General features: G+C 39.4%; 2 protein-coding genes across 3 annotated transcripts in view; one reads left to right on the top strand and one right to left on the bottom strand.

Annotated features, from left to right (window-relative positions):
• The window catches only part of TRMT61B (tRNA methyltransferase 61B), a 31,966-nt gene extending 12,278 nt beyond the window's left edge, over positions 1-19,688 (top strand). Inside the window, 11 exon segments of the mRNA XM_053589321.1 lie at positions 1-383; positions 386-421; positions 423-539; positions 5,228-5,327; positions 8,047-8,052; positions 8,716-8,900; positions 16,981-17,057; positions 17,893-17,987; positions 17,990-18,085; positions 18,088-18,117; positions 19,106-19,688. Of these exon segments, the coding sequence (XP_053445296.1) occupies positions 1-383; positions 386-421; positions 423-539; positions 5,228-5,327; positions 8,047-8,052; positions 8,716-8,900; positions 16,981-17,057; positions 17,893-17,987; positions 17,990-18,085; positions 18,088-18,117; positions 19,106-19,191 (1,211 nt within the window). The 3' untranslated portion in view covers positions 19,192-19,688.
• Positions 18,832-27,942, bottom strand: part of SPDYA (speedy/RINGO cell cycle regulator family member A) — a 37,039-nt gene continuing 27,928 nt past the window's right edge. For both annotated transcript variants that reach the window (XM_053587092.1, XM_053587091.1), the window contains exon 7: positions 18,832-19,656. In XM_053587092.1, coding sequence (XP_053443067.1) covers positions 19,568-19,656 — 89 coding nt within the window. In that variant the 3' untranslated portion in view covers positions 18,832-19,567. The remainder of the gene's footprint in view (positions 19,657-27,942) is intronic.

Below are 27,942 nucleotides of genomic sequence, written 5' to 3'. Positions count from 1 at the left end.
GTGAGGAGGCACCACGCAAAGTCACAGAAACAGAGTCTTCGCCATCTCTCTCTCTACGCATCCCGGGCCCAGGGACCAGATGTCTTTCGTCACTGGAACTCCTGAGACTGCCTACGCCGCGGGAAGAGTCACCTTCTCAAGAGTTCAAGGACTGGAGCGGAGACCAGGGCTAGTCTAAAACGGCGCACCGGGGATCCGGTGGTCCCTTGCTGCCTGCCCTGGCCCAGTCCGTGACCGAGGTCGAAGAGCTTCACCCCTGCCCTTGCTGCTCACTTTCCAGAGAAGGACCCTTTCAGGCTGGGCAGTTGATTTTAGCTGAGGCTGGGAAGAGACACAAATTTAAAAAATTATATAGGTCGAGCAATTCCAGACACTTAAAATAGTAGCTAGCTGGGGGGCAGTCCGGTTCAGCAAGATCGTGGGGGAAGTTCCCCAGCCAGATGCTGAGTTCCTTCGGTAAGCACTTGGTGCTGAGAAGGCCGACATTGGAGGACTATGTATTATTGATGAAAAGAGGGCCTGGCGTAACATACCCAAAGGTAATGCGATGGGGATTAGGTGTGTATAGGGTCCAGGAAGAGCAAAGACAGATGCAGTGCTACAAGTCTGGTAAATGTTGTACTCAAAGCACCCCCCTCCCTCTCTCTTTCTCTAAATAGTCTCACTCCTCCACTTGGGTAGAGAGCTGTCGCATCATAGCTCACAGCATTTTCAAACTCTTGGGCTCAAGAGATCCTCTTGCCTCATCCTCCGAAGTAGCTAGGATTACAGGTGCCCGCCATAACTCGTGGCTAATTTTTCCATTTTTAGTAGAAACGGGGTCTCTCTTGTTTAGGCTGGTCTTGAACTCCTGAGCTCAAGCAATCCAATCGCCCTGGTCTCCCAGAGAGCTAGGATTACAGGAGTGAGCCGCCGTCTCTCTTTTTTAACGTACTCAGCAGTTTTCTTAGAAAACCAGTAGATAACGATTTTTACATATTTGATGAAAACTGACAAATTGCAATTGCTAATTTTTTGAGCAAACCGCCAGATTTAATTTTAATTTTGGAGTCTTGTTTCCCTACCTGTAAAATGAAGACAATGACAACTTATTATTAGAATGCACAAAATAAGTGCATATATTTGTGCCCCATTACTCATCAGTTTGCAAGTTCAGCAGCATTCAAGGGAATGTTGAACTTTTTTGTTGTTGTAGTTGTTTAAACTGGCCTGGGCCAGGTTGGAACCTGCCACCTTTGGTGTATGTGGCTGGCATCAGTAACCACGGTGCCAAGCTGGAATGTTGAACTTTTGAGGACAATTTTGTAGTACTGTCATGGTCAAAATTTGATCGTTTAGGCTCTGCGCCTGTGGCACAGTGGTTATAGCGCTAACCACATACACCGAGGCTGGTGGGTTCGAACCCAGCCCAGACCAGCTAAACAACTGCAAAAAAAAATAGCCCGGTGTTGTGGTGGGCACCTGTAGACCCAGCTACTTGAAAGGCTGAGGCAAGAGAATAGCTTAAGCCTTGAAGAGGTCCTCAAACTTTAAACAGGGGCCAGTTCACTGTCCCTCAGACTGTTGGAGGGCTGGACTATAGTTTAAAGAAAAAAAACTATGAACAAATTCCTATGCACACTGCACATATCTTATTTTGAAGTAAAAAAACAAAACAGGAACAAATACAATCACACCACCTCATGTGGCCCGTGGGCCGTAGTTTGAGGACCCCTGCTAGAGTTTGAGGTTGCTGTGAACTGTGATGCCACAGCACTGTACCGAGGGTGGCAGAGTGAGACTGTCTCAAAAAAGAAAGAAAATTTGATCATTTAATAAGGTGTGTTACTAGAGGTATATTTTATCAATAATGTATATATTACTATGCTTTTCCCTTTAGGAAAAAAATAAAGTTTAGTATTAAAACAGCTAACATTGGTGGCACCTGTGGCTCAAGGAGTAGGGTGCCGGTCCCATATGCCAGAGGTGGCAGGTTCAAACCTAGCCCCGGCCAAAAACAAACAAACAAAAAAAAAAGAACCAGCTAACATTAAATGTCACTAACACTAAAACATCAAATGAATATTCTATGTAATTGCCTAGTGCCTAGTTTCAATCATATTCTCATCATGCATTCCCAGGGGGTTTATTTCAACCCTTACGGTTCCAGCCCTTGAGTAGAATTTTCTTTTGTAACACAACTTGTTTCCCCAAGTGACAATATATTTATTATTTATTCAGCAAATAATCGACTACCTTTTATATTCAAGGCACTTTTTAATTAAGTTTTTTTTTTTTAATTTTTTTATTGTTGCAGTTTGGCCGGGGTTGGGCTCAAACCCACCACCCTCAGTACACGGGGCCAGCACCCCACTCACTGAGCCACAGGCACCACCCACAAGGCACTTTTTTATGGAGGTATAGTGTTGAAGGTTCAGTGTTGAATGATAGCCCTTGCTCTCAGCTTAAGCCTTGTATTCTAGGACATGTGACAAAGAAAAGTAAATGAAAGAATTCAGTCATTTCAGGCAGTGCTAAGTGCTACAAAGACAAATAGATTAACAATTTAAAAATGGCATTGTGTTGGGTTGAGGGGGAATGGAGAATACTTTATGCGAGGTGATTACATAAGGTCTCCTAGGAAGTACATTTGATAGGAAACCTAAATAAGGAAGAGCCTTCCTTGCAAAGATCTAGGACTATCCCCGTTACAAAAGTGAGAAATCAGAGGTTAAGTAATTTGTCCAATGTGATACTGTGAGGAAGTAAGTGGAAAAGTCAGTATTAGAACCTATGTTGAACTCCTTAGGCGACACTGTTCACCATTACACACTATGCCAAATGTTAGTTGAGACTGTTGGCATTCATTTCAACGTTCCCCCAATACCCAAACCTTTCAGAGTTTCCAATAAGCAGCAAATCTGATAAATTGTTATTATTAGTATCCTTTTTTTTTCTGGAAAAACTGATTGTGAAAATTTAAAAAGGAGGAGATTTCTGGGATCCTTTCTGTCCAGTCACAATAAAATTGTAAACTAAATACAGATTTGATTGCAAAAGTAAATATTTAACAAGTATAGTTTGGGTAGAAGCCAAAATGTATTTTCTGAAATGCTGGACTAAGGCTTGGACCAAATGACATACACACAAATTTTTAAAATGTATTAGTCAAACAGTTTCATTCACAAATGTTTATTAGTCTTTTAGATGGACACATACCCTTTATGTGTCAGCACCGCGAAGTAGAGATAGGAAGGGAGCACAAACAACTTCACAGAGCGGTGGGAGGCAGCTTGGGTAGTCATCTCAGTGTAATAGTCTAGAGCAGTGGTTCTCAAACTTGTAATGCCGCCATGTATTTTCGTTGTTACAAAGGGGTCGCGACCCACAGGTTGAGAACCGCGGCTAGAGACTGTAGTTCTTTTTTTCTTGGATGGCTCACTTGAGATGCAGAATCGTGGCAGGTTATAAACAAATTGAATACACTTAACCTTTTGCTTTCTGCCCTTCAGCTTAGGTGGTCTCAATGGGATGAGTTTTCTAGTTTGGATCCCACTATATATTAATACATTCTAACAATTGCAGTCTAACATGTGCAGGACCTTAGCATTCACTTCCCTGCCTCTTTCCAAAAGTAATTTGAGGCTATTGGGAGACTCTTCCAAAGTTATGAAGTATCACTTTACTATTGCATTTTCTACAGTTGGAAAATTTTCAAACAGCCTTTCTAGACTTAGATATTTTTCTCAATAGGACTCAGGAATAATTATTTCTGATTAAACAAGATAATGCATGAAAGCAGTTTGCACAGTCAGAGAAGCCTGGCATGTGGTAAAACTTGGATGAACAGCTCTTCTACTGTCATGTGGGATGTTCTTATTTCATTAACAAAAACAGTTCTTCAGTTATAGTGTTGCCAAATGGGTCCTCAGATCTACTCATCATAGTACAGTGTCCTAATTCTAAATTAGTTCATCATTTTATGCAGATATTATTGAGACAGAGTCTCACTCTGTCGCCCTGGGTCAGGGTGCCATGGCGTCATAGCTCACAGCAACCTCAAACTCCCGGGCTGAAATGATCCTCTTGCCTCAGCCTCCCAAGTAGCTGGGACTATAGATGCCTGCCACAGCTCCTGGCTAGTTTTTCTATATTAGAGACAGGGTCTTGTTCTTGCACAGGCTGGTCTGGAATTCCTGAGCTCACGCAATCTGTGTGATTACAACAGTGAGCCTGGCCTATGCAGTTATTATTAAAATATAAGTTCCTAATTGGTCCTGCCTCTAATTTTTCTCTAGTAAATCCTGTATTCCCCAGATTAATTTTCATAAAATGCCATTTATATTGCCTCAGTGACATGCCCAGTTGTTTTTTTTTTTTTTTTTGTAGAGACAGAGTCTCACTGTACCGCCCTCAGTAGAGTGCCGTGGCATCACACGGCTCACCGCAACCTCCAACTCCTGGGCTTACGCGATTCTCTTGTCTCAGCCTCCCAAGCATCTGGGACTACAGGCGCCCGCCACAACGCCCGGCTATTTTTTTGTTGCAGTTTGGCCAGGGCTGGGTTTGAACCCGCCACCCTCGGCATATGGGGCTGGTGCCCTACTCACTGCATGCCCTAGTTGATTACCAGGCCAACTTCAAATGCTTCATACTGGCATTTAAGTCTTCTTATCTCTCTGACATGGGCAAACTGTTATTCTACCGTGACTTTATTTAAAGCTATTTCTACCTATGACGATTTCCTTAAATTCTCTACTCTCTGTCTTTAAGCTGGGGCAGTCTGCTGCCTTCTCCTTTCTCTCTGAGTTCCTATTAAGTATCGTTCATAATTTTAGTATTATTTTGAGTGCTGCCTTATTTGCTAATCGGTTTCTTGAATCTCTCTTATCAAACAAAATATAAATTCTTTGTTGCAGTCTGTTGGCTTGGAAGGAAAATTTTGTTTTAATTAAAACATCTAAGAGAAAGTAAAACGAGGAAAAATTAAAAGTTATACAAACATAAATGCTTTGTAAACAGGGCCAGAGTCTTGGTTGCAGCCATCATTGTTGTTTGGCGGGCCCAGGCTGGATTTGAACCTGCCAGCTCAGGTGTATGTGTTTGGCGCCTTAGCCGCTTAAGCCACAAGCGCCGAGCCCAGGGCCAGAGTCTTAACTTTTTTTTCTTTCCTTTCTCCATGTTCAACAATGTAAGATAAGAGTAGGTGCTTAGTCACTGAGTCGCCCATAGTGTGTTTCAGTCGTAGGATATGAATATGGTGCTGTTGATGATTAGCAATCCAGGTGATGCTGTTTTGGAAGCTGGCTCAGGCTCTGGTGGAATGAGCTTATTTTTATCCAGAGCAGGTAAGAGATTGGGTTTAGTGAGCTGGATCTCAATCACAAAACATTCAACTTGTTAATAATAGTAAGTTACAAGAGATAAGATATGTGGGAAAATGCCCTGTTTCCCCGAAAATAAGACAGTGTCTTATTTTAAGGTGTGCTCCCAAAGATGTCATTTTCAGGGGACATCTTATCTTTCCTTTAAGTAGGTCTTATTTTCGGAGGATGTCTTATTTTGGGGAAAACAGGGTACACGCCTTTGTGATAGAGAACATTCTCCTCAAAACCAAATATAAGCAACTATTTTTCTTTCCATTTTGCACATTTATTCCAGTCTCTCTTTTTATCCCTTCCTCAATTTTCTTTGCTTTCTCTTGTTTCCTCCATGTTCTGTAATGCTTCTACTTTTTAAAAAAATAATCATTTTATTGGAGCATAAGATAGCTGCAAAAAAAGCATACAGATCATAAGTGTACACCTCAATGAATTTTTTTATAGTGACCACACTTGTGTAGTTGTTAGGTCAAGGCAGCGAATGTTCCTGTACCACTGAGGCCTCCTTCTGTCCCTTCCCAGTCCCTGATCTTCCCCAGAGGTGATCACTGTTCTAATTTTATCACCACTGATTAGTTTTGCCTACTTTGAATCTTACATAAGTGGAATCATTCTTGTTATGTTTGTGAGAGTCAGACATTGCATACAGCAATATTTTCATTTTTGCTGCTGTTTAATACTCTATTTTATACATAAATCACAGTTGATCTGTTCAACTGGTAATGGAATTTTGAGCTGGGTGTTACTAACAGTGTTGCTCTGAGCCTTCTTCTGCTTGCCTTTTGGTCCACATGTGTACATGTTCTTGTTGAGTAATAGCGCAAGATGATACTCAGCATGAGAGAATATGGAAGGAGGGGCTGCTGGAGAAGAGTTATGTCCTGTTAGGGCCATAGGAGTGTAGTTGGTGTTCATAAATAAGTTGATCATAATACAGAACTATTACGTAAAAGTTAGATCATGAAGACTTGTCTTTCAGAAGGTCTCTAAAAATTGTCAGATGGTAAAAGTATTGCTAGAGGGCAGGTGTCTGATCGAAAATCAACAGGTATATCATTAAAAGTAATTATTTTTAGGATTCTACTATTTTTATTTCTTGTTATTTTTATCCTAGTTGATTAGTGCCCCCTTTGACTACTTAGTTTTTCTGAGTGTTAAGGTCACTTGGGCTGGTCTGACTTTGCAGTGTTCCCTTCCCTACCTGATAATAGATTGCTCAACAGTCACAGTAAACTCTTTGGGTATAGATTTTTGTAAAAAAATTACAAATGGACATATACTGAAATTAAGCTTATATCTCCCTTTTGTTCTTTGACCCAATACCATCATATATCACATATGAACTTTATCCAGATTGTATGAGGACAGTAAATTCATTCTGGGCTTCTCAAATCTTTTGTTTGGCTCTTTTCTGTACATAGTTAAAGATTGTTTTTTCCTTATTATCTTTTTTTTTGAGACAGAGTGTCACTTTGTCACCCTTGGTAAAGTGCTGTGGCGTCACGGCTCACAGCAACCTCAAACTCTTTTTGTTGTTATTTCCAGTTTTTGTTTCTGAAAACCTCAAACTCTGTGGCTCAAGCGATTCTCTTGCCTCAGCCTCCCAAGTAGGTAGGACTGCAGGCAACCGCCACAACGCACAGCTATTTTTTTCAGTTGTAGTTGTCATTGTTGTTTGGCAGGCCCGGGCTAGGTTGCAACTTACCAGCTCTGGTGTATGTGGCTGGCACCTTAGCCGCTGAGCTATAGGCACTGAGCCAGTTTTTTCCTTATCAATGACAAATTCGCAAATGCACGCTTTCATTTGACAAAGTGGATTTATGAAAATTTGTTAGAAAGGAGAAGTGCCTATGTGTCTAAAATAGAATTGCAAGAGTGTCATGGAGTGAATAATCCCAAACCACAAGTGATCAATAAATTATTGCCACTTTCCTATGTAATGAATATCTTTTTCCTCCATAATTCCCTGTTCTAATTGTTTAGCTTATGTTGCTATTAACATTAATTTTTACCTCTGAGAACATGATGACTTGTAGCTGGAATTACGTTTCAAAAAACACCCTGGAATTAAAGCATTTCATTAATAAACTATAGACTGATAAATCTGGGATAACCTCCAAATGATTTTAGATCACCTGGGATGGAGGTGGGTGGAAAGTTGATTTCCTTGAGTTAAAATTGTAGTAACTTCTCTGGAATCACAGTGTTACCAAATAGTTTGAAAATTCTTCAGACACACACAGGGTACAAATACATTTTTTAAATACGAAAGGTTCAACCTCATTCATAATAAAAGAAATGCAAGTTAAAACTACAATCCTAAACTTCATTCCCTTTTTAGACTGACACAAATTAAGATGTTTGATAATTTTGTTGGAGAGAGTATGGAGAAGTAGGCACTCTAATATATTATTGGCAGACATATAAATTGGTACTACGTATTTGGAGGAAAGTTTGTTAATATTTTTCAAAATAAAAAGTTGACAATACCCCTTGGGCCAGCAATTTTATTTTTAGGACTTTACCCTATAGAGATATACTGGCTCATGGTACAAAGACGTAGGCACAAGGATTTTCACTGCAGTATTATTGTATTATGACGTGACTAGAAACAACCTAAATGTTCATTGGTAGGTAATCGGTTAAATTATGGCATAAACAGGGCAGTGCCTGTGGCTCAAAGGAGTAGGGCGCCGGCCCCATATGCGAGAGGTGGCCAGTTCAAACCCAGCCCTGGCCAAAAAAACTGCAAAGAAAAAAAAATTATGGCATAGACATACACTGGAATATAATAGCTGTTCAGAAGAAAGCAAGTTAAAAAAAGAATGCAGCGTTGTCTATAATTGCTGAAATGACATTGGTCAGTAAGAAGTGTGATACAGGACTGTGTGTAGGATTCACCTCAATGTTTGTTAAATACAGAGATCCGTGCATGCCAGCACAGGCAGTGACCATCGTGGGAAGGGTAAATAACTGGAAATACGGTTGCCTCGAGAAAGGGAGATTAGTTGGAGATCACAGATGGGAGGAGGGCCTTTCTAACTTTGAACTACAGTGGAACCTCCATAGTTGACCCCTCAAGTTGACCTAATTTTCACAGACAGGAGGACATGCATCCCATTTACATAGCAGTGGAGTAGACCTAGTTCTTTATGTTGACCACCTCCATGTGTTGATCACCTCCATGTGTTGATCAGCTTGTCCCTTGGGGGGGGTCTCCTTAGTAGAGGTTCTACTATATTTGAATTATTTTTTCACATACATGTAATACGTTTGCAAAATAAATTTTGACACTTTTTAATGAACTGATTAACACTATGAAATATCAATTTTTTTTTTTTACTTAAGTAAAAAGGACAAGGATAAGTCATAAGTCTTGAAATATGAAAAGACCACCATGATCTGGCTAAGAAGCATTACAAACACTGGCCTGATTCATGGGAATTAAGTCATGTAAAAGAGTGGCCTAAAAATATGGATTTTATTCATAGGTATATTTCAGAAGCATCTAAAGACATAAAATCTTTAACATTTGATACAGTAAGTTTATGTTACTACTTTTGAGTACAAGGAAAATAAGGATGAGGCTTCTTTTGTATGGGCTAGGATCTTCCTTATTCGTACCATTTCTGTCTGTAAACGTGCAAAGAATATTTTCCTTTAACTTTAATATGAGGGGGATTTGGGGAAGAGAGACTATGAGTCAGCTGCCAGAGTTGTCACTGAACGTGGGCTAGTGACCAAAGACCAGTAGTTGAGCATCAGGATCCTCAGCATTTCCACGATAAAGGAATAATTGGGAAGCAGCACTGGGAGTATACTGAGCCCAAAACCTAGCCAGAGGGAGATTTGGGGGGGTAAGTAGCCTCCATTGCAGAGGGAGTTGGCAAGAGACACTTTAGACAGTTAAGGTCAGTGTGTTCATGAATGATGTTGACAGTAGAGGCATTTATCATAAACAAAGCTCCAGTAAGTGGAGTGGAGGAGGAACAGTGGGAGGTTGAGTTAGCGAGAAGAGGCAGAATAGTATGAAGGTAAAAAGCAGGTAACTAGAGGATATTTTAAGCTGTGACCTAAGGTGGTGTGCGACAGAGAGGCAATATCTGGCTTCACAGTTTCAGAATTCCAGTATAATTTGCCTTATTCTCGGTGACGCCACTTAACAGTTCATAGCTCGACACTACAGACTGAGAGGCCTTGGTAAGGAGTCTTCCTTGCTTTCCTTAATTGGCTGCTAGAAGGTTGGATTATTTTGGTGAGAAATGAAGCACAGTTGAAAGAAAAAAGAAAATGATTTTTATTATCTGTAATATAACACCTATACTGCGGCACAGCTTACTGTACACAGAGACCACAGTTCTTTTTTTCTTGCACATTACAGCTCAATAAGAAGGAAAGGGCTCTACTTAGGCCATCCATAGGAATGCCAAAGATACCTGGGAGATCAATTGGTCATCAGAACTTTGCTTGATGAGCATGAAACACAACAAAGGGTTTTAACAATGTTGTCGAACCTTTGTAGAAACCTGCTGAATCATCCCTGATCTAAAAGAATACTTCTTATTAGATTAATCCAGTTGAATCTCTCTTGAATAATAGTGCCAGATGAATACTCAGTATGAGAGAATATAGGAGAAGGAGGGGTTCCAGCTACGGGAGAAGAGTTATCTACTGTTAGGGCCAAAGAACTGTAGCTGGTGATCATAAACAAGTTAGAGCACAGAAAGACTAAGTAAAAACTAGATCACGAAGAGTATTCTTAAGAAAGTCTCTTAAGGCTCGGCACCTGTGGCTCAAGTGGCTAAGGCGCCAGCCACATACACCTGAGCTGGTGGGTTTGAATCCAGCCCAGGCCTGCCAAACAATGAAGGCTGCAACCAAAAAATAGCCGGGCGTTGTGGCGGGCGCCTGTAGTCCCAGCTACTTGAGACGTGGAGGCAAGAGAATCGCTTGAGCCTAGGAGTTGGTGGTTGCTGTGAGCTATGATGCTACAGCACTCTACCCAGGGTGACAGCTTGAGGCTCTGTCTCAAAAAAGAAAAAGAAAGTCTCTTAAAAATTGTCCATTGATAAGAGTACTACTTGAAGGTGCTTGATCAAAAATCAAAAGGCATATATAAACATAAACTTCACGTTCCCACAGTGTCCCCCTGGTCACTGTTATCTTCATTGATTATTGCTCACTTTGACTACTTAATTCCTCTCCTTGCTGCTGTCTCACCTCCTGTGTGGCCCCTCTTCTAATCCATTCCCCTCATCTCTAGATTCATCTTCCTAAAATACAGTTCTGGTACTTTGATTCTCCTGCTGAAAAGTCAATCAGAGTTTCTTATTCAAAGACTTTTGGTATCCAGAATCTTCCTTTCTACTCTAGTCCTTTGTGTGACCTGCCTGTATTTCTGTAAGTGAATAAGAAAGGTGTTAAACCACAAAGGCAAGGAGAGGAGAAAAAGAGACAGTACCCAATAAAAGTTAAAAAATTGTTAACAATTTTGGAAACAGCTTAACTAGCCATAAGAAGGGAATGGACATAATGGAACACTGACAATAGATGTACCATATCTGCGTCAATAATTCTCCAAGACATGGTGCTTAGTGAGAAAAGCATTAGAAAAGAACATGTGGAGCGGTCACCTATGTGTAAAATTTACAGCTACACAACATATATTGTTTGAAGCTATATACATATGTTATAAAAGTATAAAATTATTTAGGAATGTTATCAACTTCAGAACAGTGACTATGAGGAGAGGAAAGGAAGGGAAAGGGCTGAGCATGGTGGCTCACACCTGTAATCTTAGCACTCTGGGAGGCCGAGACCGGCCTGAGCAAAGCAAGACCTTGTCTCTACTAAAAAACTAGAAAAACTAGCCAAGTGTTATAGCAGTTGTCTGTAGTCCAGGCTACTTGGGAGGCTGAGGCAAGAGGATCTCTTGAGCCCAAGAGTCTGAGGTTGCTGTGAGCTGTGAGTCCATAGTACTCTACCGAGGGTGACTGAGTGAGATTCTGTCTCAGAAAAAAAAAGGAAGGGAAAGGACTAGAGGGAAATAAGTTTTAGAATCCATTTAGTCTGATTCACGGCTGAGCTCTTTAATAGCCAGTGTGACCTTGGGTAAGCCAATCTTTCCATGCCTCAGTTACCTCACAGATTAAACAGGAATGAGGACTAAATGAGAGAATTCATGTAAGGTGCATAGACTAGTGCCTGGTACATACTAAGCATTATAAATGTTATGATTTTCATTAAGATTTCCCTCCTTTCCCCTTTTCTCCACCTATTTAAACTCTACTCTCCCTTCACAGTTTAGATCAAAGTCATTGACTGCATGGAATAGCCCTTAATCATCTAGCTGGAGGATTGTCACCTTCTTTTCAATTACTGAACCACTTTTGTTTCTTGATTCAACAAGCTTTATTAAGGACCTGCCATTTGCCATATACTGTGTTAAGTATGAATTATACATTCCAAAGAACTTTCAATCTAGAATAGTGTTTTTCAATCTTTTTTTATCTCACAGCACACTTGAACCTATAGCAGCGGTTCTCAACCCGTGGGTCACGACCCTTTTGTAACAATGAAAATACATCACGGCATTAGGAAGGTTGAGAACCACTGACCTATAGTGAAACTTTGGCAGCATAAATTATGTTGATCAAAAAAAAAAAAAAAGAGTAAAACAAAAGATATGGTATATGGGGCACCGGCCCCATATACCGAGGGTAGTGGGTTCAAACCCACCCCCGGCCAAATTGCAACAACAACAAAAAAAATAGTCAGGTGTTGTGGCAGTCGCCTGTAGTCCCAGCTGCTTGGGAGGCTGAGGCAAGAGAATCGCCTAAGCCCAGGAGTTGGAGGTTGCTGTGAGCTGTGTGACACCACAGCACTCTACCGAAGGCGATAAAGTGAGACTCTGTCTCTACAAAAAACAAAAAACAAATATACTTACCATGTTTTGAACTTCTTTCAAATATAATTTAATTCATGATCTTTAAAAAGTTTTGAGGCACACACACCAGTTGAAAAATCACTGGTCTATGCAGAAAGCTATTGTAATATTCCAACAAGGTAATGTCCATAGGATTAATTTAAGAAACACTTGAGAGATAGATCTGTGGGACTTTTATTCTAATGGAAGCTTCAAAACCCCACAGATTCTCAAAAGAGAGTTCAAAGTACAGAAAGTGATAGCTCCTTGACTAGCCTTTTACAAAGAAAGAAAGGAATAAAAGAGAAAATGATGACTCCAAGTTTCTGGGTTGAGTAACTGGATGAATGGCAATGCTGATAACTGGGAACAGAGCATTCAAGAGGATTAGCAGACTTCTTGGTTATCTGATTTTGGTCCTAATCAACAGTGTGCTAAAACTACAATCTGTCCATCTGTTGATGCTTCGCTTCAGTCATTGAAATATCCACTTGGATATTAATAGACACCTTAAACACTTGTCCAAACTTGAAGTCTCCTTATCCACAAGCTTGCTGCTCCTATGGTGTTCATCACTTTCCTCATCATAGATGATGTCTCCATTCTTCCAGTGGCTTATGCTAAAAAATTTTGGATTCTGGGCGGTGCCTGTGGCTCAAAGGAGTAGGGCGCCAGCCCCATATACTGGAGGTGACAGGTTTAAATCCAGCCCTGGCCAAAAACTGCAAAAAAAAAAAAAAAAAAAAATTGGGTTCAACCTTGAGTCGTTTCTTTTTCTCACATTTCACAGCCAATCCACATTCTAAGTAGCTCTAACTTCGAAATACCACCCCCACTCCTGTTTGCTATTGTAAGCCACTGCCATGGTTATCTTTCCTTGCATTCTCAGTCTTTTCTGCTTATGGACTTTAAAAATAAGTCAAGGTATACTTACTGCCGGTGAATTGTACACTTAGAATGGTTAAAATAACAAATTTTATGTTTACCACAGGCAAAGGAATTTTTAGAAAAGGTCTTGTCATTCTTTAAACTTTCTTTCCAGTGGCTTTTCCCTTTGAATAAAACTCAGGTCTACAAGAATCTACATAATTTGTCCCCCCCCATCCTCACCCACTGCCTTAGACCCATCTTTTTTTTTTTACATTCTTAATCATTTTATTTATTTATTTTTATTATTAAATCATAGCTGTGTACATTAATGCGATCATGGGGCACCATACTCTGGTTTTATAGACCATTTGACACATTTTCATCACACTGGTTAACATAGCCTTCCTGGCATTTTCTTAGTTATTGTGTTAAGACATTTATATTCTACATTTACTAAGTTTCACATGTACCCTTGTAAGATGCACCACAGGTGTAATCCCACCAATCACCCTCCCTTCTCCCATCCTCCCCCCTCCCTCCCCTCCCTCTCCCCCTTCCCCCTATTCTTAGTTATAACTGGGTTATAGCTTTCATGTGAAAGCCATAAGTTAGTTTCATAGTAGGGCTGAGTACATTGGATACTTTTTCCTCCATTCTTGAGATACTTTACTAAGAAGAATATGTTCCAGCTCCATCCATGTAAACATGAAAGAGGTAAAGTCTCCATCTTTCTTTAAGGCTGCATAATATTCCATGGTGTACATATACCACAATTTATTAATCCATTTGTGGATCAATGGACACTTGGGCTTTTTCCATGAATTAGCAATTATGAATTGGGCTGCAATAAACATTCTGGTACAAATATCTTTGTTATAATGTGATTTTTGGTCTTCTGGGTATATACCTAGTAGAGGAATTACAGGATTGAATGGCAGGTCTATTTTTAGATCTCTAAGTGTTCTCCACACATCTTTCCAAAAGGCATGTATTAATTTGCATTCCCACCAGCAGTGTAGAGTGTTCCCTTTTCTCCACATCCGCACCAACATCTCTGGTCTTGGGATTTTGTGATACGGGCTAATCTTACTGGAGTTAGATGATATCTCCAAGTAGTTTTGATTTGCATTTTTCTGATGATTAAGGATGATGAGCATTTTTTTCATATGTCTGTAGGCGGTGCACCTGTCTTCTTCAGAGACGTTTCTCTTCAAGTCCCTTGCCCAGCCTGTGATGGGATCACTTGTTCTTTTCTTTTTTTTTTTTTTTGCGGTTTTTGGCCGGGGCTGGGTTTGAACCCGCCACCTCTGGTATATGGGGCCGGCAGCCTACTTCTTGAGCCACAAGCCACACCCACACTTGTTCTTTTCTTGCTAATATGTTTGAGTTCTCTGTGGATTCTGGTTATTAAACCTTTGTCGGAGACAGACCTGAAAATATCTTCTCCCATTCTAGGGGCTGTCTGCTTGCTGTACTTACTGTGTTCTTGGCTGGGCAGAAGCTTTTTAGTTTGATCAGGTCCCAGTAGTATATTTTTGAGGCTGCTTCAATTGCCCTGGGGGTCCTTCTTATAAAATATTTGCCCAGGCCGATTTCTTTAAGAGTTTTCCCTGCACTCTCTTCTAGTATTTTTATAGTTTCATGTTTAGACCCATCTCTTACTTACCATTTGCCCCCTTTGTCTCCGCTGGGGCAACAGTGGCTACTTTAGACTCTAAGAACTATTTTTCTTTTTCTTTTTTTTTTTGAGACAGTCTCAACCTGTTGCCCTGGGTAGAGTGCTGTGGCATCACAGTTCACAGCAACCTCCAATTCTTGGGCTCAAGTGATCCTCTTGCCTCATTTTTCTATTTTTAGTAGAGACAAGGTCTCACTTTTGTTCAGGCTGGTCTCAACCTCGTAAACTCAAGCAATCCACCCTCCTCTGCTTCCCAGAGTGCTAGGATTATAGGCGTGAGCTGCTGCGCCCCGCCTTATACTCAGAGTGTTCGTATTTGCTCCACCTGCAGCCTACTTCCTCCCTAAATCTCCACCTGGTAAGCTTAATTATTTTCTGCTGGTCTCTTCACTGACCAGCCGGTGTATACAATGGCACCTCTTGGCCAGGTGCAATGGCTCCTGCCTATAATCCTAGCGCTTTAGGAGGCCTAGGTAGGAAGGCCACTTAAGTTCAGGAGTTTGAGATCAGCCTGAGCAAGAGTGAGATCACATCTCTACCAAAGACAGGAAAATTAGCCAGTGTTGTGACAGGCATCTGCAGTCCCACCTACTGGGAAGGCTAAGGCAGGAGGATTGCTTGAACCCAGGAGTTTTGACGTTCCTTTGAGCTAGGCTGATGCCATGGCACTCTAACCTGGGTAACAGAGTGAGACCTTGTCTCAAAAAAATTAAAAAGGCACCTCCTGTCCCCACCCTGCCACTCTCTATACCTTTTATACTGCTTTACAATTCTGTTCTTCATGTCACCATCATTCTCTATGCTATGTATTTGTATATTTGTTGGGTTTTTATTAATGCCTATCCCTTCATTAGAATGTCAATTTCCATGAAACAGAATATAAAATCCCATCATATATATCCTCACCACTTAGCAAAATGCTTGGTATGCAGAGATTGCTTAATAAATATCTGGTGAATAAATTAATAATGATTGTTGTCCCTTGACCCATTAATGCTGTTTTAAAAAAAACATAGAATAATAGAATACTATGTCATTTAGTAAACAGTTGTGCCAACAACTCTAAGCTTTCTGGAGTTATCCAACAAAATTTTGCTTTATTTTCTGGTTTGACCAGGTTTACTTTTTGTTTTTAATTAATTTTTTATTGAAAAATTTCATTCGTTTATTCTTTGTACTTATTTGGCATCTTTTGTGAATATTGCCCTGTATTCTGAATTGAAGGAATAATAAAAAGAAAATAAGGGACATGATTTCTTACATTTTAGACCCTCTAAATTTTCTTTTTTTTTATTATTAAATCATAGCTGTGTCATTAATGCGATCATGGGGCACCATAAGGACCCTCTAAATTTTCAGAGCTTTTCCTCTGAACATAATTGAAAAATTTAAACATATTTGAAATAATGTGAATTTCTATTGCCAAAGTGTAACTAAATCATTAAATTTATAAAATTTGGCAATAGAAACTCACATTATTGCAAATGTTTTAATTTTTTATGTTGTAATGACATGTTTTGCACTTGGCAATACTGACAATACAGGAATCTTTCTTTACTACATTTATATACACATACATAGCTAAGGAAGAATTTCTGTATTAACTTCGCTAAGTGAAAGACATACCATTGTGATTCTTTTTTCTTTTCTTTTTTTTTTTTTTTTTGAGACAGAGTCTCACTTCATTATCCTTGGTATAGCATCATAGCTCACAGCAACCTCAAACTCTTGGGCTCAAGTGATTCCCTTGCCTCAGCCTCCCAAGTAGCTGGGACTATAGGCATCCACCACAATGTCTGGCTATTTTTAGAGATGAGGGTCTTGCTCTAGCTCAGGCTGGTCTCAAACCTGTGAGCTCAGGCAATCCACCTGCCTCGGCCTCCTAGAGTGCTAGAATTATAGGCATGAGCCACCGCGCCCAGCCCCACCTTTGTGATTTTATGTATTGTCAAGTATTATGACAAATTATATAATAATAAACATAACCATTGGGAATAAAACGATAGTTAATAGGACTGTATTCTAAAAAAATGAAATACTTTAATTGGGTAATTGCTTTGCAAAAGTGTATCATTTCACCACATTAAGAAAAGATGCTTATTTAAACAGAATCAGATTGATCTAGTTACCTTTCTCCTCCTCTACAGGTAGCTTTGGATATGTTAAAACCTCAGATTGCTTTGCCTGTTTTATACCTAAATCTTAAACAGGGTGTGTATGTGTTGTATATCAAAGTGAGTAGTGGAGTTGTTTTTCTTTGTAATGTGACTTTTAAATACACACTTTTATTTTGCCTAAGTACTAAACTAGAATGTTTTTTGCATTTTTTTTTTTTTTTTGGCCAGGGCTGGGTTTGAACCCACCACCTCCGGCATATGGGGCCAGTACCTTACTCCTTTGAGCCACAGGCACTGCCCTAGAATGTTTTTTGTAACTGAGAAAGGTGTATGTCATCTTGTAAAACAGTTATAAAATGACACATGTATCAAAACATTTGTTGGTGTTTAAATCATCCTTTACATAAATAGTAATATAAGATACATATTTCTTTTGACAATTTGGAAGAAAATTTTTAAAAGTATACTGTGACCAGTAATGTTATAGTCTCTGTATATTTTTACTTAGTTTTCTGTGAAGTTAAACTTATGCACCCTAACTTGAATTTTCAACCCTCCCCCCTGCTTTAACTATAGCATTTAAATTTAGGTAGGAAGTATAGTGAACTTAAATATAAAGTTATTATTTTAGTAGAAATGCAAAGTACATTTTTCACTTTCTGAAAGTATCATACAGGTTATTGAACTTTTATTTATTTATTTTTTTGTAGAGACAGAGTCTCACTGTACCGCCCTCGGGTAGAGTGCCGTGGCGTCACACGGCTCACAGCAACCTCTAACTCTTGGTCTTACGCGATTCTCTTGCCTCAGCCTCCCGAGCAGCTGGGACTACAGGCGCCCGCCACAACACCCGGCTATTTTTTTGTTGCAGTTTGGCCGGGGCTGGGTTTGAACCCGCCACCCTCGGCATATGGGGCCGGCGCCCTACTCACTGAGCCACAGGTACCGCCCACAGGTTATTGAACTTTTAGATGGAATTCACGTCTGTGAACTTGCTCTTTCATGTGAAAAAATAAGTGAGGTCATTGTCAGAGATTGGTTTGCCTTGCAAAACAGAAAAATGGAATTTTACTTCAAAATGTAGAACCTAGAATCAACACAGATTTACAATTACATTCTCAAAAGAAAATTGGAGTTGAGGTGAGATGTTTCAAGAGGATGATCATGGTAAGCTTCAATTTTACTTTATGTATGCATGTGCAATAAATGAAGAATGGGTTCCTGAGTGTATTGCCCAATAGGTTACGAAAATATTCCTCAGGAATTTTCTCTTCTTGTAGAAATTGAAATGTCATATTTATTCTGTTAAATTAAAATGTAAAAAGGACAGAATAATAACTTTTCCTGCTTTTATATAAAACTGATACCTTTGAAGAATTGAACTTCTTATAACAGTTCTATTTCACTTGTCCTAAGAAGCTTGGTTTGTGAAATAATTTAAATATACTAAGGAATGTTTCTAATTTAGATCAGTGATTATTACTGAAAAGAATGAATTTAATAGGACCTGGTATGCAAATAGCTAATATTCTAAAAAGCAACTTCTGAGATGCTGCTGTAATTCTTTAAAGAACTGAGTTTAAGGGCGGCGCCTGTGGCTCAGTCGGTAAGGCGCCGGCCCCATATACCGAGGGTGGTGGGTTCAAACCCGGCCCCGGCCAAACTGCAACCAAAAAATAGCCGGGCGTTGTGGCGGGCGCCTGTAGTCCCAGCTACTCGGGAGGCTGAGGCAAGAGAATCGCTTAAGCCCAAGAGTTGGAGGTTGCTGTGAGCTGTGTGAGGCCACGGCACTCTACCGAGGGTGGTACAGTGAGACTCTGTCTCTACAAAAAAATAAAAAAAAAAAAAAAAAAAGAACTGAGTTTAAGTCCTTATTGTAGGTACACATTATTTAGGCCATGAACAAGTTTTTGAAGATACATTGATTTATGATACGAGGTTATCCATTTTGTTATAAAACCATATATTAGTTCATCACATAATCATTGACAAATTGTTTCTATAACTGGCATAGTAGTTCTAAAACAAATGCCAGAAAAAATAATGGAGGAGAAAAATTTACAGTATGACAGTAATTTATATTTCCAACAGTTTCTGTGAACAAATTATAAACTCTTTTTACATAGCTTATAGTACATGGTTTGTTTTGCAACAGAAGAATCACACTTTGATTTTCCATATGGATCATTTCCCTATATTGCTAGATCTATACACTGGCAAACTGGTCATACAGGTGAGTAATGTTTTCAGACCATATTAAATGGTATTTTTTTCCCCTTTAATTAACGTAATGAACTTCCTTTTTTCTTCTCTTAAATTAACTTTTCTTGTCAAATTGAGGAAGGTCAAGCAACAACTTAAGTACCCCAGATGACAACATATTATTTGAAGATAGGAAAATTTAAAAATAAAACTTTGTATTGCAAATCACTACTTTCTTAGATTGGTATCTTTACCTATTTACTATGATTTGTATAATGTTTACATATAATTTTGAAAAAATGCTAAAAAAGTGTGTATCATTGTAAAACCCCTTAAATGTCCGTTTTGACACTTGTCTTGCAGTTAGTTTGATATTTTGTTGTTAATGATTCCAAGTTTCTTTAGTTGAGCCATCTCATTCTTCACTTCCTATAAACCACTCCATAGATTTGTCCTTCTTCATGAAATTAGTATTCTTTCCTTTGTTTGATTGATGGTCATTGGCTAATGAAATAAAATATGCATTTCAAGATAAATTTTATGTTTTTACATATTTTAAATACATTTTGTTATGGCTTGAATCTATCTTAAAAATTATAAAGAAATCTGAGTTATATAGTAAATAAAAGGGTGAAACTCGTAAGAATGACATAATTACTTTAAAAATTATACAAAAGATGTAACAGTTCTTGAATCTCTTTTATCTCTCAGCATCTTTTTAATCACCTTGAAAGAGCATCAGAATTGTTCAGTATTATTACATAAATCAAGTGTTTGGGGAAATAAACTTTGGAAATATGAATTAATTAGGAATAGAGCTTATTATAATTCATAAACACTGGTCATTTAGCATTTACTACCATGTACCATATATATATTTTTTCTTTTTCTTTTTTATACCGTATATATTTTTAAGAGCTTTATATATGTTTTACATTTAATATGTGCAATATATCTTTAAGTTCATCCATATTTTACAGATAAATGGCAGCTTCGAGTAGTTAGGTTGTTGTTTAAATATAGATGTTTTATAGGTCTTAAAATAGTAATGCTTGTGAGAAGGCTAAGTGCTACCATTCCTAAATTTATCTTTTAGGCTAGAACTATTTAGAATTATATATGAATGTGTGCATAAACTTTTAAAATGACATTTTATTTTATTTTTTGAGACAGCTCACTATGTCACCCTCACTAGAGTGCTGTGGCGTCACAGCTCACAGAAACCTCCAACTCCTAGGCTTAAGCGTTTCTCTTGCCTTAGCCTCCCAAGTAGCCTGCCACAATGTCCAGCTATTTTTTGTTGTAGTTGTCATTGTTGTTTAGCAGGCCAAGGCCAGGTTTGAACCCACCAGTCCCAATGTATGTGGATGGTGCCATAACCACTGAGCTACAGGCGCCAGGCCATTAAAATGACATTTTATAGAATGTGGAAAATTTTAACCTAAAATCTCTGCTGTTATAGAGTTTATAGTATATGGTAGAAGTAGACATTAAATAATCACATTTTAAACTAAAATTCTAAGTGCTCCAGAGAAGTACAGTGTTCTGTGAGTAGCCATAATTGGTGTTTTGCTCTAACACTTGACAATAAAGCTGAGACCTGAATGGTAGGTAGGAATTAACTATAGCAGGGAAAATGAGAACAAAAAACACTGGTGATTCTGGGGTTAAATAAAAAAGACTAGAAAGATAGAGGTCAAGCCATGTAGGATCTTATATGCCTGTTAATGAGTTTGTCTATTCTAAGAAAAGTGGGAGGCCATTGAAGAATTTAAGTGATGGGTAACATGGTTAGATTTGTGCTTTGAAAAAAATCACTCTGGCTTCATTTGGAGAACCAATTGAATCAGGAACAGAGTATTCTTCTGGGGTGGTATAATTCTGTATGATAACTGTCTAAACACTTATACAATAATACCGTTATAGCTTTCATTACATTTCCAGATATAGTCATATATTGCTTAACAATGGGAATATGTTCTGAGAAATGCATCATTGGGTGATTTCATTGTTGTAAAAATGTCATAGTTTTCTTTTTTGCAGTTTTTGGCTGGGGCTGGATTTGAACCCGCCACCTCTGGTATATGGGGCCAGTGCTTTACTCCTTTGAGCCACAGGCACTGCCCCACAGTATTTTTTTTTAACTTCAGGTTAATGTGAGGGTACAAACTAGGTTACAATGTTTGCATTTGTTAGGTAGAGTCCCTCTTGTAGCTGTGTCCAGCACCTAAGAGGCATGCTATATATCCTGTGTTCCCGTTAAGTGGGAGCACACCAATCTCCCTCCCACCTCCCCTCTCCCTAAATGTCATAGTGTTCTTAACAAAAATCTAGATGGTATAGCCTACTGCACACCTAGGTTATATCATATAGCTTATTGCTCCTAGGCTACAGACTTGTATAGCATGTTACTCTACTGAATACTGTAGGCAATTATAACACAATGCCAAGTATTTGCATATTTAAACACAGAAAAGATAATGTGTTACATTATGGTGTTATAATGACTACATTATCAGTAGGTGACAGGAGTTTTTCAGCTGTTACATTCTTATTTTTTTTTTGAGACCGAGTTTCACTATGTCCTTGGTAGAGTGCTGTGGTGTCCCGGCTCACAGCAGCCCCAAACTCTTGGGCTTAAGCAATTCTCTTGCCTCACCCTCCCAAGTAGCTAGGATTACAGGCGCCTGCCACAGTGCCCAGCTATTTTTTTGTTGTGGCTGTCATTCTTATTTGGCAGGCCTGGGCCAGGTTCAAACCTGCCAGCCCTGGTGTATATGTCCAGAGCCCTAGCCGCTGAGCTATAGCTTATCAGACCACTGTTAAATATGTGGTCCCTTGTTAACTGAAATGTCTCGTTATGTGGCCCATGACTGTATAGAAGCCCTGAAGTACATTTTTTCTTTTGTTTTTGAGACAGGGTCTTGTTCTGTCATCTGGGCTAGAATGCAGTGGCATCATCACAGCTCACAACAACCTCAAGCTCCTGGGCTCAAGTGATTCTTCTGCCTCAGTCTCCTAAGTAGCTGGGACTATAGGCACACACCACCATGCCCAGATAATTTTTTCTATTTTTGGTAGAGACAAAGTCTGGCTCTTGTCGGGCTGGTCTTGAACTCCTGATCTTCCTACTTCTGGAGGTCAAAGCCTCCGAGAGTGCTAGGGTTATAGGTGTAAGCCACGTCACCCTGCCACTCTGATGTACATTTTAAAATTCCATTATGCCATAATTCCCTTTTATTCTGCCTTTCTATTTAACTAGTAGTGAAATTCTGTCATTCATTTAATGTTTTGAATGCTTATTTATATGCCCAGCCCCAATTGTTTATTTGAAAAAGGTGCTAACTTAAAAGCAAAGAAAAGTGGCCAGGCATGGTGGTTCATAGCTGTAATTCTAATATTTTGAGAGGCCTAGATGGGAGGATTGCTTGAGGAAAGGAGTTGGAGACCAGCCTGGTCAACATGGCAACATCCCATGTCTACCAAAAAACAGAGACAAATTATCTAGGCGTGGTAGTACATTCCTATAGTCCTAGCTACTGGGGGGCTGAGGCAGGATGATTGCTTGAGCCTAGGAGTTTGAGGCTGCATTGAGCTATGGTGACACCACAGCACTCTAGCCCAGGCAACAGAGTGAGACCCTACCTCAAAAAAATTTTAAGTTCTGGGCAGCGCCTGTGGCTCAGTGGGTAGGGCGCTGGCCCCATATACCGAGGGTGGTGGGTTCAAACCCGGCCCTGGCCAAACTGCAACAAAAAAATAGCCGGGCGTTGTGATGCCAGCTATTTGGTGCCTGTAGTCCCAGAGGCAAGTCCCTCCGGAGGCTGAGGCAAGAGAATCACCTAAGCCCAAGAGCTGGAGGTTGCTGTGAGCTGTGACGTCACAACACTCTACCAAGGGTGACAAAGTGAGACTCTGTCTCTAAAAAAAAATTTTTTTTAAGTTCTGACCTTTACTTGTATTTCATATAGAATAGTTTCTATTCACATTATGCTCAGTACATGTTGAATTGGACAAGATTTCTCCAACAGTGTCTATTTTTTTTTCCTTTTGTTAGTTTTTGCCCTACTTCTTTTTTTTTTTTTTTTTTTTTTGCAGTTGTCTAGTCTGGTTTTGAGTTGAAGACCAAACTACATAAGCAAATATGCATTTATTTATATAGTTAATCAAGGCCCTACGTAAGCCCTTTTCTTGAGTCCTTCTTCAAACACTATGTTTCCATCTGGCGTATGGGACAGATATCTTCTAATGTTAGGTATGTCCACATGTGCCTCTCCTTTACCCTAGTATAATCTCTGGAGATTTAGTACTGACTGAAAACTGTCTCTTTGATACCTTTAGAGACTTTACTTTTCCTTCCAGTAAATGATTACTAGATGTTTGCTGATGGCTTTAATAAAGCCTGCACTGAATTGAATCATGTATTGTTTCATCTGTCAACTTGGTTGTTTTAGGAGAGATTTGGGTATATAGTATATAGTTCTTGGATTGGGGAAGGCTTTCATTTTGAACTTTTTATTTCAGAGGCAATGGGAACTTCTGAAGTTTTCACTGTCATGTAAAAGGAGATATCTTCATAAAGGTAATCTTGGGGGGCACCTGTGGCTCAGTGAGTAAGGCGCCAGCCCCACATACCAAGGGTGGCGGGTTCAAACCTGGCCCCAGCCAAACTGCAACAAAAAATAGCCGGGTGTTATGGTGGGCACCTGTAGTGCCAACTACTTGGGAGGCTAAGGCAAGAGAATCACCTAGCCCAGGAGTAGGAAGTTGCTTTGAACTGTGACGCCACAGCACTCTACCGAAGGTGACAAAGTGAGACTCTGTCTCTTAAAAAAAAAAAAGAAAACAAGAAAGAAAATCTGCTGGTGGTATCTATGAGTACTTAAATAGAGGAAAAAACTGTTAGAGATTTCATCATAATACATTTATGAGGTGATTAGTAGAAGAAAAGGAGCAAACAGAAAATACTGTCAAAGAAAACAAGATCAGCTAGTAATACAAAAGCTGCAAACGGAGAGAGAGAATCTCTATATAGGGACTCCTTGATTTACAATGGAGTTGGAGTTACGTCCTCATAAGCCCATTAAGTTGAACATAAGTTGAAAATGAATTTAATACAGCTAACCTGCTGAGCATCGTAGCCTCGCCTACCTTAAATGTGCTCAGAATACTTACAAAATTAAGCTATACTTGGGCAAAATCATCTGGCAATACAGTTTGCTGTAGAGTATCAGTTTTTGGCCGGGGCTGGTTTTGAACCCACCACCTCCGGCATATGGGGCCGGCGCCCTACTCCTTTGAGCCACAGGCATGCCCAGAGTATCAGTTTTTAACCCTCATTTTGTGGCTGACTGGGAGCTGCAGTTAATAAATTACTTCCTCCAAAAAGCCCCACAGAATTCATTCTGAAATCTTTTGTGTTCCTTATCACATTATTAATTTATACAAATATGCCCTGATTCTACCTGCATAAGTGTAAGGATTTTACACCTGGATAACTAGAACAGTGGTAATGACAAAAATAAATAAAATTTAGAGAAGGATTTATTTTTGAGGAAAAATTATTTGGTTTTGGATTAATTAACAGTTGCAATATTCTGTGCCTTCCTATTTGACCCAGGACTAAAACTTGGTATATTTTTTTCCCTTGGCTTTCCTCTAAGATCACAGAGGTCATCAGATGACACATAACAACACATACCCATGCATGTTTCACTTGGACCAGCCTAGGTGTCAAAGCTTACAACAGCATAGGGTAAAGAGTGATAACAGTAGATTCCTTAGTATATAAAAATGTGGTGTCTATTTAGACAGATCTGGGTTTTCATTTTGTTTCTGTTGTTACTGTAACTGTGACTTTTCTGATTTTGTTTTTCATCAGTACAACAAGTATAAACTTAATGCTACTTCAAGATTTCTTAGGAAGGTTGAAGTACCTAGCACATGATTGGTGATTGTGTGATATATGTAAATTTGTAAAGAATACCTCTTTTATTCCCCCTACAAAAGTAGAATTGTGTTTTCACCCTTACCTGTCAAATCGAAAAAAAATTTTGTTCTTAACAAATTATTGTGAACATGTTTATGCAAAACTTTTTTTCAAGACAGAGTCTTAGGCTGCCGCCCTGGATAAAGTGCTGTGGCATCATTATAGCTCACAGCAACCTCAAAGTCTACCACACTTGGCTATTTTTTCTATTTTTAGTGGAGACAAGGTCTTGCTCTTGCTCAGAGTAGTCTCTAATTTTTTTTCTATTTTTCTTTTCTTTTTTTTTTTAGTATAGATGGGGTCTCGCTCTTGCTGAAGCTGGTCTCAAACTCCTGACCTCAAGCAATCCATCTGCCTAGGCCTCCCAGAATGCTAGGATTACAGGCATAAGCCACCTTGCCAGGCCTATGCAAAACTTTTTAAAAGGTGTGTTTAAGGGGAAAAAAAGTATTTTATTTATTTATTTTTTTTTTTTTTTAAGTCAGAGTCTCATTCAATCGCCCTGGGGTTGAGTGTTATGGCACCATAGCTCACAACAACCTCAAACTCATGAGAAAAATTTTAAAGAGGGCAGTGCCTGTGGCTCAAAGGGGTAGGGCACCAGCCCCATATGCCGGAAGTGGTGGGTTCAAACCCAGCCCCGGCCAAAAGCTGCAAAAAAAATGTTTTTAAAGATAGAAAAACATGTGTTTGCTTAAAAACTGAGAAGTTGCTTGCTTGTGTTTAAAAGAGAGATGGAAGCATTCATTAATAACCACTTATCAGTGCTTTAGTTATAGCATAAAAGCCTGAAACAGAGCATAAGCTTTTTGTATTCTTCTAAGAAAATGCTGAATTGAGTTTTCTGCAACCACAAACTATCAGGTGATTCCAAATGTATGTGGACAAGAGAAAGAAAATTTTGTTAGTAGAAGTCACTACTGGGAATCAGCAGCTGCTTAGGCAGTAAGAGATTGACTCCACTCCTGATAACATCATGTGTCCATATTACCCTATCTGCTCCTGACCCCCTACTCATTAGTTCACTCTCTGTTAAGCCTACTAGGGGAAATGAGTGTATATTTTACTGGCCAAATATGTGTGTGATCAATAATTTTTCTTTGTATTGCCAACCCTCTGACATCCTGAAACAAAGGGTTTTACAGTTAACCATGAGTTAATACTCAGAATAAAACAGTGTTGGGTATTTATTCCGTTCTGCGTAGGACTTATAAATCCCATCCCTAGATGAAAACACAGATCTTCTACAACTCCTCAAAGTCATGACCCTAGTTTGCACCCTAATCCCTCAAAGACCTGCTTTTTCCCCCTACAGTACAGAGCCCCTTCCTCCCTGGTGCACTCCCATTTGCTGTTGAGGTGTCAATGTCTATAATACAGTGTTACTATTATTGATATCTACAGAGGTAATCTGAATAAAATATGACTGTTTCTGTCCTGCTTTCCATGAATATCTGTTCAAATTGTCATTGAAAGCCAGCTGAAGTGGCTCATGTCTATAATCTCATCACTTTGGGGTATTAAGGTGGGAGGATCACTTGAGGCCAGAAGTTTGAGACTAGCCTGGGCAACATAGTGAGACCTAGTCTGTACAAAAAAATAAGAAAATTAGCTGAGCATGGTGGCATATGCCCTATAGTCCCAGCTGCTTGGGAAGCTGAGGCAGGAAGATTACTTGAGGCCAAGTTGGAGGTTGCAGTGAGCTATGATCTAGCCTGGGTGAGAGCGAAACCCTGTCTCTAAAAAAATTAAAATAAAAACCAAATTGTTGGAATTCTCTTCCAACAACATTCCATACACCTTTCATCGGGACTTGGTACTTAATGCTTTTGCTATTTCCTTGGTAGTCTTCCAGAAGGCTTTTGTGGCAACTTATTTTCCCTGCCTACAGTAGGATTTCATCAGAGGGGCAGCAGAGCATAATAGGAATTCAGGCTTTAGTCTAGAATCAGAGAACTGGGTTCAAATGTCCTTCACCACCTTGGGAAAAGTATTTAGCCTCTCAAAGTCTCAGTATTCTTATCTGCCAAATAGTGACAATAGTATTGATTTACCTCTACTGTTGGTTGTAAAATGCATACTATGTTGCCTGGGACAGTTGTAAACACCTAGTATATCTTACCAAATAGGATAACAGCATAAAGGTAAAAGAAGCTGGGAGAGGGGAGGGATGTTTTTTTTTTTTTTTTTGTAGAGACAGAGTCTCACTTTATGGTCCTCGGTAGAGTGCCGTGGCATCACGCAGCTCACAGCAACCTCCAACTCCTGGGCTTAAGCGATTCTCTTGCCTCAGCCTCCCAAGTAGCTGGGACTACAGGTGCCCACCACAACGCCTGGCTATTTTTTTTTTTTTTTTGGTTACAGTTCAGCCGGTGCCGGGTTTGAACCCACCACCCTCAGTATATGGGGCCGGCGCCTTACCGACTGAGCCACAGGTGCCGCCCCGAGGGGAGGGATGTTAAAAGGCAATTTGTATTTCATAATTTAGCTTATGGTGAACTTTATTTACTTTGAAATATGAGTGAAACAAAAATTATACGTGGAGCTGTTGGAAGGGAAGAGACTGTACCTAGTCAGTCCGATTTGTTGAATGATTGCTATGGCCAGGGGATGGGACAATGACTGAGGCGTGATCCCCTACCTTCAAAAGTCTTAGTGTCTAATTTCTCCTTTAGTACGTGAGCTTCAGTAGCCACTGTTACTTAAATCTCATAGGGATGTAGTAAAAATAAGTAGGTAAAATTCTGAAATAATGTAGGTCTGTTAATTTCTCAAAATAGAGTTATAAAGGAGTATAAAAA

Source organism: Nycticebus coucang, chromosome 4, assembly GCF_027406575.1.
Source record: "Nycticebus coucang isolate mNycCou1 chromosome 4, mNycCou1.pri, whole genome shotgun sequence".
In the NCBI taxonomy this organism is placed as follows: Eukaryota; Metazoa; Chordata; class Mammalia; order Primates; family Lorisidae; genus Nycticebus; species Nycticebus coucang.
The sequence above is the reverse complement of the archived record's forward strand: the minus strand, read 5'-3'. Positions and strand labels throughout refer to the sequence as shown.